The sequence below is a fragment of the Morus notabilis genome, unplaced genomic scaffold (assembly GCF_000414095.1).
Source record: "Morus notabilis unplaced genomic scaffold, ASM41409v2 Scaffold153, whole genome shotgun sequence".
Taxonomy (NCBI): Eukaryota; Viridiplantae; Streptophyta; class Magnoliopsida; order Rosales; family Moraceae; genus Morus; species Morus notabilis.
The window spans coordinates 123,767-137,400 of record NW_010356836.1 but is presented as its reverse complement, the minus strand read 5'-3'; the positions used below and the strand labels follow the sequence as shown (position 1 = coordinate 137,400).

Genomic DNA, 13,634 nt, shown 5'->3' with positions numbered 1-13,634 from the left:
CAAAAAAAAAGCAAGAAATTATCATAACTATTATCGAGGAAATTGGCGGTCATTCAAACAATTGTATTAATCTGGCCATGTTTACTTATTCGTAATCGGGGTGGACATCAATTGGAGTGGATAAGATTTAGAGTGGGCAGGAATCAGAGTCAGAAATCGGAGTTAAAATAAGCTGTTTACTTAGGTTTCAGGAATTAGAATCGGAATCAATCTCAATCCTATTCATGCGTTTACTTACACTCAGAATCAGAATAAACTGTTATAAATTTACTTACCTACCCTTTTAGTAGATTTTTGTGTGTTCAACTTTAAAAAAAAAAAAATTGTATATTATGCTAACTATATATTAAAATAACTAACTAGTAATTAGATTTTTTTAATCACACCTAATTATTCATCTAAGTTATTTTTCTCAATAAATTTTAATTCAATTTCAAGAAAAGAATATGATGATGAAATAAAATAAGAACAAAATAGCAAAACTAACTAAAGTAGTAATCAACGTGTTCAACCCAAAAAAAAAAAAAAAAAAAGCAAACTGAAAACAAAAATAAAAGATGATTTATATCCTACCTGCAAATTGAAGAACCGGCAGAAGAGGAGAAGAGGATATCGTAAATGGTTGAGAGAGAAAGAAGGAAATAAACCCTAGAGAGTTAAATAAAAGAGAAAAATTAATGGTAAATTCGTAACTTTGTATTTAATATCAAGAATGGGTGGCAATCCGGTGGGGGGTGGGGAGAGTGCCAATCCCATTCCTCAACCCCAAATTGGTGTGAGACCCACACATTTTCACTCTCATTCTAAGATATAAATGGGTAAGTAAACATAGAGTTGATTCTGAATCTCAATTCTCATTCCCTACTCTTGATAAGTAAACGTGCCATAATTATATTGGTGAGTTAGTTCTAAATACAACGATTTAAGTAAAGAACAATGACGCAATAATTTGTTATCTAACAATTTGTTTATTATGAAGTTAATGAATGTGTGATAAGATTATTAATTTTGTGATTATTAATTGTAATAGTATTGGTCTCATTATTTTAATTCTTTAAAGTACTATGTGTATAAGGATTATATAGATTTATCACTTTACAGATTTACTTGATTTTGAGATGTTTGTAGATTTGATATATTTTTTTTTCTTTAATAACATGAACCTCATTTGAGCTATTCTTAATAAAAAAAATTGACGATATTACAAACTCACTCAAAATATAATGGATTAGATGGCCAATATCTTAAATGATATTTATGAATTTCTTATTTTTTTTATATAATAAGTTGTTTTGTTGTCATCAATTGTCATCAATTATCGTAATTTACTCTGTGTTACAATATTTTAACATGATTTTTGGACAAAAATAACATGTTATACTTCAAAAAGAAAATAAAAAAGAGGAACATTGAGGACCTCTTTGTAAGGGAAAAAAATACATATTTTGGAGATCTAAGATATAAAAAAGCCTCAAAATATTGATGTTGACGGTAGAAATTCGTCAATAGAAGTAATTCAAATTTAAAGATAGATAACGTGATTTTTGTGATCAAGAATACAATTAAGGAAGATTTAGAGAAATCAGAAAATAAGAACACAGATTTATAGTGGTTCACCCTTTATTCAAGAGCTACGTCCATTGTGAGGAGAAGAGAAATTCACTATGTTATAGAAAAATGATTACATAATGTCTCTCTGACTTGTCCTTTCTACATATATATACCCCCTGCAGCTTGAGTAATTTTTCTGATTTTATTCTAGGATATTTTCCCCATATTTTGGGATAATATCCCCGGTTGGTTTGGATTTTTGCCAATCAACAAGATTTTCTCATTTGCTTCTCCATTTTCTTCACTTATTTTAATTACAAGTCACAAATCTCAGAGCATGCCCTATACCTCTCTCGATCTGCGTGGACTCCACTTCTTAGGCGCTCTTTGAGCCATCTTCGCTTACAACTGCTAGTGTGGTCGACCTCTTGTTTTTCTCGACCACTTGAAGCGATCGACCGCCTTCATACAGTTTTCACTTTACAGCGTTCTACTCCTAAGAGAACCTTTGTTTGACGTGGCTGCTAGGGCAAAGCCGTCTCCAATCATTAAAATGTCCTCATTTATGACGCGTGAGTCCCATCTAATGTCCGGATTAGGGTTTGGAATTTTTACCCTATATTAATTGACATTGTTATGACATTTACCAGCAAAATCAGGATATAGACTAAATGTGCTAGCAAATTAAGAGTTAGGGATCTGAGTATCTAAATTCTTAAAACAGGGACATAAGGGTCAAAGGTTGCAAAGTCTGAGAAGCTATAAGGCACTGTTATTTTTATAACTCAAGTCACAACTTAAATTCTACTGCTAAAGTATTTTATCTCATAAAAATTTAAATTTAACTTTTTATTATAATATTGTTCTCTTACATACACAACTCAAGTTGATTGTGAAACAAACATACCCTAAATATCTATATTCTTAAAATGAAGATCTAAATGTCAAAGGTTGTAAAGTTTGAGGACCCATGACGTAAAAATCCCTTTATATATAAACTATAATCAGTATAATGTAATATATTTTCAACCTAAATATTATTTTTTAGATTATATGTTTTTAAATTGCATGTGGGCCCGCAATGACTAGAAGTAAATTTTTTGTAAATATTTTTCAATTATAATTAATTTTTAGAAAAAAAATTAACTTGAAAAAAAAAAAAAAGGTAAACCTATGAAATAAACTAGTTAACAATTTTCCTTTTCAATATCGTTCTTAACAAATTTTTCTAGAGCTGAAGAGTGAAGAGTAAATGCTCGCAAGTTGTTGGGTTCTCATCTCCCATTTCCATCTAACATGCTAACCTCTCAACGATCAAGAAATCTCCTCCTCCCCAATTCTTTCCTTCCCAAATTCCGGCACTTTCCCGGTACCCAAACACGACCTCTCAACACTCTCTCTTCACTCTTGAACCTCTGCACCAAACCCAGACAGCTCACCCAAATCCACGCCCGCTTCATCCTCCATGGCCTCCACCAAAACCCGACAGTCTCATCGAAACTCATCGACTCTTACGCCACCTTTGGCCTGCTTAATCTCTCTCAACAACTCTTCAATTCTTTTTCTAATCCAAATTCGGTTCTTTACAACGCAATGCTGAGAAATCTGGCCATGTTGGGTCATTTTGAGAGGGCCGTTTTGGTTTACCGAGAAATGGTCGAGAAATTCATTTACCCGGATGAGGAAACTTTTTCTTTTGTTTTGAGGTCGTTTTGTTGCTTGGGAGATGTCGAAAATGGGAAAAGGGTTCATGGGTGTTTGGTGAAACTGGGTTTGGATTCATGTCGTTTGGTGGGTTCTGCTTTGGAAGATTTTTATAGGAAAAGTGGTGGTAACACGGGTGGTGGATTGGATTATTGGAATTTTTTTATTGTTAAGGCTGCTCAAAGTGGAAATGGAGTGGAAAGTTTTAGGCTTTTTAAGAGGATGAGATTAGAAAGTGTAGAGCTTAATTCGGTTACTTTGTTAAGCTTGTTGAGGTCTAGTGTTGATTTGAACTTGTTGAGTGTGGGAAAGATTGTTCATTGTTTGGTTTTGGTTAGCAATTTGGGGAAAGATTTGGCTGTTAATACTGCATTGTTGTCTATGTATGCAAAGTTGGGTGCTTTACGAGACGCCGGAGTTTTGTTCGAGAAAATGCCCGAAAGAGATTGTGTTGTTTGGAATGTGATGATATCGGCAAATTTTCGAAATCGGCGTCCCAAGGATGCCCTTAGAATGTTGAGCTGCATGGGAAGATCAGGAATAAGAGCTGATCTATTCACTGCACTGCCTGCAATTTCTTCGATTGCGCAGTTGAAAGCGATTGAGTGGGGCAAACAAATGCATGTCCATGTGCTCAGAAATGGTATAGACTACCAAGTTTCAGTTCACAATTCACTTATTGACATGTATTGTGAGTGTGATAAATTAGGTTTGGCAAGAAAGATTTTTGACTTGGTGAATGATAAAACTCTGGTTACATGGAGTGCAATGATCAAAGGATATGTGACACATGATCAGTTTCTTGATGCTCTTTCTTTATTTACCAAGATGAAATCTGATGGGCTTAAAGCAGATTTCATTACAATTATTAACATTTTGCCTGCTTGTGTGAATATAGGGGCACTAGAGAATGTGAAGTGCTTACATGGGTATTCTATTAAATTTGGTCTTGGCTCACTTTCGTCGCTTAATACAGCGCTTCTTGTTAGCTATGCGAAATGTGGATGCATAGAGATGGCTCGGAAGCTTTTTGATGAAGAGAAAATCAATGATAAGGATGTGATCACATGGAACTCTATGATCAGTGCGTATGCTAGGCATGGAGGTTGGAAACAATGTTTTGATTTGTACGACCAAATGAAGCAATCGAACATTATACCCGATCAGATTACCTTTCTTGGAGTAATAACAGCGTGTATAAATTCTGGTCTTGTGGAAGAAGGGAAAAAGGTTTTTAAGGAGATGACGGAATCATATGGTTGCCAACCAAATCAGGAACACTATGCTTGCATGGTTGATCTACTAGGTCGTGCCGGGCATCTCAACGAGGCCAGGGAACTTGTGAAATCCATGCCTTTTGAGCCAGATGCTCGAGTATGGGGACCTTTGTTGAGCGCATTTAAGATGACGAATTCAGAGACTGGCCTTGCTGAGTATGCTGCTGAGAAGCTTATAACTATGGAACCGAAAAATGCCGGGAATTACATATTGCTCTCCAACATATATGCTGCGGCAGGAAAGTGGGACGGAGTTGCGAAGATGAGAAGTATTCTTAGGGACAGAGGGCTGAAAAAAACCCCAGGGTGTAGCTGGCTCGAGATAAATGGACGCGTACATGAGTTCCGCGTAGCTGATTGGTCTCATCCAAGATCTAATGATATATACACAATATTAGGAAACTTGGAGCTGGAAATCAAGATGCTAAAGGACAAGAGATTAGAAAATATGATTTAAACCCAAATTCTGTCACCAGAGGATTGGTTTTTGCATTGATTATGGGAGAGTAGATATCCCAAATTCTGTTCACGAGAGGATTAGTTTTTGCATTGATTATGGGAGAGTAGATATCAGCTTCTACAATCGTTACTAAGGAACAATAGCTGAAACAAAAAGACCATAAAAAGACAACGAACTATTTTTTGCTAGCCATAAAGAAAACGCATCACGGAGAAGGTAAAAGATTTGAGCTGTAAGGTGTTGAGTTGTTACGCGGCCTCTTTATACTGTACACTTTCCCTTTGATCGCGGCTCGACCTAATTCTCGTAACATCACACAATGGACCTAATTCTGGGGCCTAGGCTCACTTGCACAGGCACTAACTTGGGACATTGTATCAGAACATCAGTAATATTGTTGCTCAAATCCATGTTCTACATCTTGGTATGCTCTGTTCTGAGGACTTTTACCTACAGAAACGCCATTGAAGTAAAGAGTTCTAATTCAAATTATTCATTGCAAAGTAGAGGCATTGGGTTGGTGTGGAAGAGTTCTTGTTCCAACTGGTATAATTATTGGATTTTACATCGACTGCGTGCGTAGCAGCAGAAATTTCCTTCCAATAATGTTACATGTTAACCATAAACTTGAATTCTGAAGAACAAAAGAATCAGACTACCTTTTCATGTCATTGTCGTGTTCAGTTTCTGAGTACTTTCCTCAGAACATATTGGCAACAGCGGGCCAACGAAAGACGAACGATAATTCATATGCATTTTGTTGTTGATGATGACATTGATAATCCTCTGCTGTAGATTTATGAGCTGATAAATTATACTAAAACAGAGCTGTTTATTGTACCTCATTGAAATGAGTTTTTCCATTCTCTTTGGACCATTTTTACTTTTGCTTAAATAAATATTATACTAAAGCATCTGAATGCAATGTATTCCTTTACCAATCATAAACTAGGCGTAGATTGTCATTGGACTATCTCGCAGGGGCTTTCAAAACAAGTAGTTCTCTTTGAGTATTGCAGAGAAGCAAGAGGGGCCTAACAATAATGCCAAAATGTCGAGAGTGCTGCTTGTGGGTAGGAGAAGAGCACGACTCAATTTTTTTTTTAAAAAAAAAAAATCAAAAAGTCTAGATGATACGGATTCAATTCTTTCTTCTTGCGCCAAAAATCGTACTATTTTCAAAAGAAATAGAGTTACATATCTTTTTCATTTTCATTCAAGAGTTCTTATGTGTCTGTACGCCCTTTGAGACCCTGAGAAATGGACAAATTCCTTGGATTTCTAAAGTAAAAATAACCCCAAAATGCCAAGGAATCATAGAGGAATACTGTCGACACTAGTTGATTAGAGCCACTACTTTGGCAGATCAATTGATGCCAAAGGATGAAACTTTTTTGGAGACATGCTAAGGAAGGAGGAGCAAACATTTAAAAAAAAAAAACAATAATAATAAATAAAAAGGAGAGGTAGCACAAAATAATAATTCAAAAAGTAAAGTATACAATTCTACACACAAAATTGATATGTTGGACCATTTGTACCAACATTTGAGCGACAATTGACAAATCTCTTTGGGAATCCAAGACACTTTCATATAAAGACCTTACACGAAGTTTCATACTAATTCTCTGGTTAGCCATTTTCACGATGTTGCATCTTCTGTTGATGCATCATTTCCTCCTTTTGAATTGTTGTTTCCAATCCGTAGCTGTCTGGATGCTGAACAAGAAGGAAAAGGAAATAATAAATCACAAGAACAGCTAAAAAAAGATTCAGATATACACCACTTGATACAAAATAGCCAAAAACCTACAATCAAACTGGAGTATGGTAACTGCCAATTGGGAATTGGCAGCTTCAAAGTACCAAAATTAGGATAGCCTATTCGTTTGCATGTTCGTTACATTCTCACTCCATTTGTTTCCGTGGTATTTTCTAATCTACCATCTCTAATCAAACAAAAAAGTGTGAAGCAAAAACAATGTACTTTACCAGATAATTAAGTCAGTTGTGTGACTAATTTACTCTTTTTTTGCTTGGAGTTCATGTATTATTCTTTCTTCAGCATGTTAACCATTTTCACACGCTAAGGTGTATGGCATAATCTCCATCATTGACACACAATATTAAGATAGTTGGAAAATAGGACAGTAACAGAACTTACATTTAAGAGAGGATCCGGCAAGACAAGTTATCCTGGATTTTGTATTGGCCTCAGCCAATGGATTGGGTTTCTCCTTCATAGCCATACGAACATCCCAGACTCGTATAACCCCATCTGATGAAGCAGAGGATACTAAGTATGGATCATCATCAGCAGCAGCACCGGCATTCCTTGAGAGCACAATGATCCCCTTCACACGGCTAGAATGCGCTTCCTTAATATTGTATGCAACTTTCCCACTGTTTGTATCCCACGCTGTAATACTACAGTCCTCACCCCCAGTGAATAAAAGACCATTCTGCCACAAGTCAAAGTTAACATCTATGAATAAAGAGGAAAAAAAAACACATGCATTCCTAAAATAACTAAGATCACGATCATTTCTTTTTTACTTTTATTCAACATTCTGTCTTATATTAAAGATTACATACACATTCTGTGGACCGTTATAGAAGAAATATTGTTAACAAAAAGTTTCTAATCTATGATTCGATAACCGTAGACTCAATATATGACCAAGAAAATAATTCTCTTCAGCACCAGGCCAACTAACATCATCAAAGTGTAATGTCGGAGATCCCAACTCTTATGCCAACTTTTTGATACCAACTCACTTGGTACGTGATTTACTATATTTTCATTGGTAAATCCGATAATATTTTAATATTAATTGACGTGAAATTTTTTAGACACCAACCAATAAAAAAATAACGGCTCAAATGTCATGCCAGTAACTAAAAAATTAGAATAAAAGTTGGGATCTTTAGTGTTATTTAGCCATCAAAACAATTCATAACCAAAGTTTCTGTTGACGATATGATATTCAACATATGGCATCTCAAGTTCAATTCCTATAAAATCCGTATAAATAACTTATAAAAGCAGCACACTAAATATAGCTAAAAATTCACAAGAAGTAACTCTAAAACTGCCTGAATAAGAAGTTATGACTAAATGGCCTAAAAGAAAAATTCACAATTTAACAAAAAGAACAAGAAAACAAGATGAAATTTTTAAGCCCTAAGAAGCTAACCTCGCCGGATGCAGCACAGAGGACTCGCATCGGGCTCTCCAATTCGGCAACGATCTTCGCATCCTCAGCCTCATGAACGGAAATCTTCCTATCAACGACCATGAAGAACTTGTCCCCGCCGGAATCGAACCTCACCAAGCTCGCCTCCCTCCCTATCCGGCAATAAAAGCTTCTCCGGCCCCTAATCAGGTTGAGCATGCCGAGGCACTCGTCGCGGCCGACGGTCAGCGCCAGCTTCCCGGAGGGATGAATGGCGAGATCGTTGATTCCCTTCTTGTGAACTCTAACGGTCTTGAGGAGGACGAAGGGATCAGCATCGTAGATGCAGACGGAGCCGTCGGCGTCGGCGGAGACGAGGTTGCGGGGGAAGGAGAGGCCGGGAGGGGTGAAGAAGGAGAGGGAGGTGACGGAGGCGGCGTGGTCGTGGAGGGAACCAAGGGAGGAGGCGGCGGAGAGGTCGTAGAGATGGACGGTGTCGTCGGAGCCTCCGGAGGCCGCGGCGGGGCCGGCGGCGGCGGCGGATGTGACGGAGGAGAGGTGGGAAGGGTAGGAGAAGAGAGGGGTTAGGGTTAGGGTTTGGGTGGTGGGATCGGTTTTGAGGGGCTTGAGCTTGAATCCCCAGATGAATCGCTCGTATGAGCCTGCGATTAGGCTCATGGTTATGGTGGTGGTGAAAACTGAAAAGTATGGACTTGTTGAGGAGAAGAAAGAAAAATACGAAGGTTTGACTTGAGGAGGGTTTTGTATTGGGTTTTAGGGGGAGGACTGAGAGAAGGCAAGGATTTTTATTTTTATTTTATTTTTTTGGCTGCAACTCTGAGAGAAGGCAGTTTGTTCAAACTACAAATGTAGCCCCCGAGCTTTTGGTTTGCTTAACAAGTTGCATTTTTTTTTTGGTTTTTAGACATTGAAATTCCTCGTGTTTTGCCAAATACTCCTTTGGTGTTGACGTTGGCCTTGTTCTTTACGCTGATTTGAGTTTAGAATTTGAATTTTGTTACAGTAAAAAACTCTCAGAAACAATCACATTTAACTTTTTTACTACAGTAAAAAGCTCTCACACAACATCACATCTCAACTCGAATTAAAAACTCAAATTAGCGAACCGAACGGGCCCTATTTGTTTGAATTAAGAGCGTGTCTCTATAATTTCGACAAAACTTCAAGGGTGTCTAAATGAAGATGGGAATTAAAGATAACAAATAGAGACTTTAGAGACCTAAGAACGTCTATAAGGGAATTCTCTATTTTTAATTAAATTATAGTTAAAATAGTTAAAAAACTATTTTAATTAGTAATTTTTTAGTTAGTTACTCTAATCATACTTTATATTTTAACTAAATATAAATTATTTTAATATTTATAAAATTTAAATATAAATAATTTTATTTAATTTAAAAAAGAACATTTGCATTTACTGAATATGAAACAATAAAATAATACAATAAATCAAATAACTAGCCACTTTTTGCTAAGTATATTTAGCTAGTGTGAATGAATTCTCTAAAATAGCTAACCATATAGTTGGAGTGGAGAAAAGCTAAATCACTGTCTATTTTATTTAAAAACATGAAATAACTAGTATGGTTAGAGTTGCTCTATTTTAGTTCGGGACTTGAATGTCCAAATTCTTAAAATAAGATCTAAATGTTAAAGGTTTTAAAGTTTGGAGACCCATAGTGTAAAAATCCATTTTTTTAATAAGGAAAGAACTTCATAACATTAATAGCATGTTTACCTACATGTAATCAAAATGAGCATGAATTGGAATAGGTAGGATTTGGAGTCAGGAATCATAGTCAAAATAAATTGTTTACTTGGTGACAAAATTCAGAATCAGACTCACTCTAAATCTCATTCATGTGTTTACTTACACCCAGAATCATAATGAAATAGAGTAAAAGTTCTAATATATCATTTAAGTCAATTTTATATTTTTAATTTAAAAATAAATTATGTACTTATTATATTAAATTTAATCATAATTAAAATATTTAGTGTAATAATAGGGTAATAAAATAATAAATATAAATTTTACAATTATTTAAAATATAAAAATAAATTGTTAAAATTTAAATAAAATAAATAAAAAGAAAATATAGTGTTAAAAATTAAAATATATTATTGATTTATTAAACAAATAAAGTAGACATTTATTAACAATAATGAGGCTAATATTATAATATTAGGCAAATAAAATAATTTATATATGTTGTAATTATTATTTTTAAAATTTATTTTTAATTTTATATTTATAAGTAAAATAGGGGAATGATAATAATTTAATATTAATATTAAGAATGTGAGTCCTAATTCTAAGGGGGGGCATGAGAGTGCCAAACTGTCAATTTTATTTTTCAATTTCAAATTTAAGTGAGGCCCTCAATCAAACTCTTATTTCAGAATAAAAAAGAGTAAGTAAATATGAAATTGACTCTTATTTTTTAATTTTGATAAGTAAACATATTATAAGTGGCTAAATAAGCAAAAACAATAAAGGAAAGAATACAAATTAAGAAAAGCAGAATTTGTCAATAGATGGGCTACCTTATTTTTATCTTGAGATATATAACAATGACATCTGTGAATATCTTTAATAACACATTCATCATCAGATAAAATTGACGCTGCCAACTTTTGAGGTTTTTTTTTTTTAGTACTTTTAACCTTTTAACTTTTTTTGAGTTTTTAATAATTTGTTACAGATTTTTTAATTTTGACATTTTACTTCCAACTTATAAAATCATTACAATGAGACCCATTTTACTAACCGTCATCAAATTAGAGAACGGAAAAGCCAACGATGTCATCGTGTAAGGAAGAAAATGTTCCAAAGCTCAATTCAGATCCTAGTACAAATCATTCAACTCTCTGAATCAACCTTGAAAAATACTCAAATCTCTAAATCAACCCCAAATCAAAACTAAAATGATTAAAAAAATAGAGCATATCGTGACGTAATTTGACAAAAGTATACATTTATTTTATCTCAAAAAAATTAAATTTGCTCTACGTTGAGAACTCATATTGGTATGATAAAAAACACATCAAAATAAATAATATACAAAACAACTAGTTTCTTATACAACTTTGATGGATAAAAAGCAAAATTTTACTGTGCATCTTTTTAACCCTACGGTAAATTTTTTTTTATCTTTTACTATTATTATCATGAATTTTTTATGGTACGTTAATATATTAGTATGTCATATTTTCTATTTATTAAATTTATATTAAATTATGTATAAATTAAAAAATATATAAATTTAATAATTAAAAAGATTTGATTTACCGGTACATTAAATATATAAGAGAATCTCTCTTATTGTTATTATTATTTGTTTCTTTTTAGGCCATTTCCTGTTGATTGGTTGGAATTGGTGTAAGGGGAGTACGGAGCGCGAAGCATTCCTAAGATGGGTACCAGTTTTGAAAGTTTGGCGGCGGGCATGCCTGATGCCTAAAAATTTTTGGGCACAGCGAACAGGCGCCATTTGCTGCCCGTCTGACCATTTTGGCCGGGCTCGGACAACCCGAGGAAAATCTATTCCGACAGCCCGCCGCCGGTGGAGAAGTCGAGTTCGCCGTCCGCCGATTTTTTTTTTGAATTTTCCCGCGTAACCTGAATTTGCCCGAAAAAATGCCTGAATTCTTTAGACCGTTAGCCCAAATTTTGTCCGAATTTTTTTGACTGTTAGCCCGAATTTTGAACCCAACGGCTTTTTTTGCCCGACCCGACCGCCGCCCAAATTCTGCCTGAATTTTTGAACCCCAACGGCTATTTTTATTACCGTTGCCCGAACCCAACCCGATTGCCCGAATTTCTCATAACCGTTAGAATCGAATTTTTGGGGGGAAAAAAAAATTTTTTCAAGCCAAAAAATTTCCTATAAATACCCCCCTCCCCCAACCATTTTTCTCACCCAAAAACTCTCATCCTCTCTTAATTTCTCTCAATCTCTCTCAAATCTCTCTTAATCTCTCTCATATCTCTCTTAATCTCGCTTAAATCTCTCTCGATTTCTCTTAATCTCTCTTATTTTTCGTAATAGCTTCTTCTGGTTATGGTGGTGATATTCTCATTGATGCCCAATTCAACATCGAAGAAATGCAATTTCCTAATATTTTTCAAACGCAGGAATCGCAAACTACAGAAAGAATTGCTGAGGAAACTACAAATCCGAGCCCTGGTGGACGTAATGGTGGTGGGCGTGGAGGAGAGGCAAGTGGAAGTAGTGCAAGTGTTGCAATTTCTAAGAAGAAATGCAAGCGCACCTCAGCAGTTTGGGAGCACTTCAACACATTCGAGGAGGTCGATAATAACGGTAACATTAAATACATAGCTCAATGCAAATATTGTGGTGATAAATTACAAGGTAACACTATTCACGGCACTACACACTTGAGAAGACACTCTGAAAAGTGTCTTCAAAAGTAAAGAGGCGGACCCGATCTCCGCCAAACACAATTATCATTTGACTGCCAAATCGGTGGTCTAACTACTTAGAAATACAATCCGCAAGTCGATCGTATGGAAATGGCATGCTTAGTAGCCACATTATATCAACCACTTAGTTTTACCGAACAAAGGAATTGGCAGCGTTATATTAAAATTGTACATAATCCTAATGCACAATTTTTTTCAAGAACTACTCTTAGGAAAGATGCATTAAAATTATATAAATAAGAAAATGAAGCATTAATCAACCTTTTACACTCTACTAGTGGTTGTGTTGCGTTAATAGCATACATTTGGTCCGCCGTTGCCAACAAAGATTATTTAGCTGTAACTGGATATTATTATAAAGGTTTTGATTTAGATAAGAGAATGTTAGGTTTTAAATGTGTTATAGGATCATATACTGCCAATTTAATATATAACACAATTTTATCTGTCATTGATGAAAATAGTTTAAGGGATAGAATAATGGTCATAACATTAGATAATGCAACTGCAAATACTAAAGCAATAGAACTTTTTGAAAATAATTTAAGTTTATTCGGTAATAATGATATATTTCACCAACGTTGTGCATGTCATATAATTAATTTAATAGTAAAATCCGGTTTAAAATCAATGTCAGGTCATATTAAAAGAATTAGAGATAACATTGCTTGGATTCAAGGTAGTAATCAAAGAATACAAGATTGGTTTAGATTTCTACAAGCATGTAATCAAAATCCTAGAGCATTAACCTTAGATATGCCCATAAGATAGAACTCCACTTATATAATGCTTGAACAATGCATCCCCTATAACAAATTATAGGTAGATTTATATATGCTATAACAAATTATGTTAGTGCCAAATTAGGATCATGATTTATAGATGAAACTGATTGGCAAATTGTTGAACTCTTGTTTAACTTTTTAGGTAGATTTCACGAAGTTACTTTAAAGCTTAGTGGAACTTATTACCCAACGTCACTATTAGCGTTAGGAGAA

General features: G+C 34.7%; 2 protein-coding genes across 2 annotated transcripts; one reads left to right on the top strand and one right to left on the bottom strand.

Annotated features, from left to right (window-relative positions):
* Positions 1–2,805: 2,805 nt before the first annotated feature.
* Positions 2,806–5,281, top strand: LOC21389355 (pentatricopeptide repeat-containing protein At1g11290, chloroplastic). The gene has a single exon (XM_010088706.2). The coding sequence runs from the start codon at positions 2,848–2,850 to the stop codon at positions 4,987–4,989; it is 2,142 nt and encodes a 713-aa protein (XP_010087008.1). The 5' UTR covers positions 2,806–2,847; the 3' UTR covers positions 4,990–5,281.
* Positions 5,282–6,444: 1,163 nt separating this feature from the next.
* LOC21389353 (p21-activated protein kinase-interacting protein 1-like) lies at positions 6,445–9,048 on the bottom strand. Its single transcript, XM_010088704.2, has 3 exons — positions 8,190–9,048; positions 7,157–7,454; positions 6,445–6,711 (listed from the first exon to the last, which is right to left on the bottom strand). Exons 1-3 carry the CDS (start codon positions 8,844–8,846, stop codon positions 6,635–6,637), a joined length of 1,032 nt encoding a protein of 343 aa, XP_010087006.1. The 5' UTR covers positions 8,847–9,048; the 3' UTR covers positions 6,445–6,634.
* Positions 9,049–13,634: the final 4,586 nt, after the last annotated feature.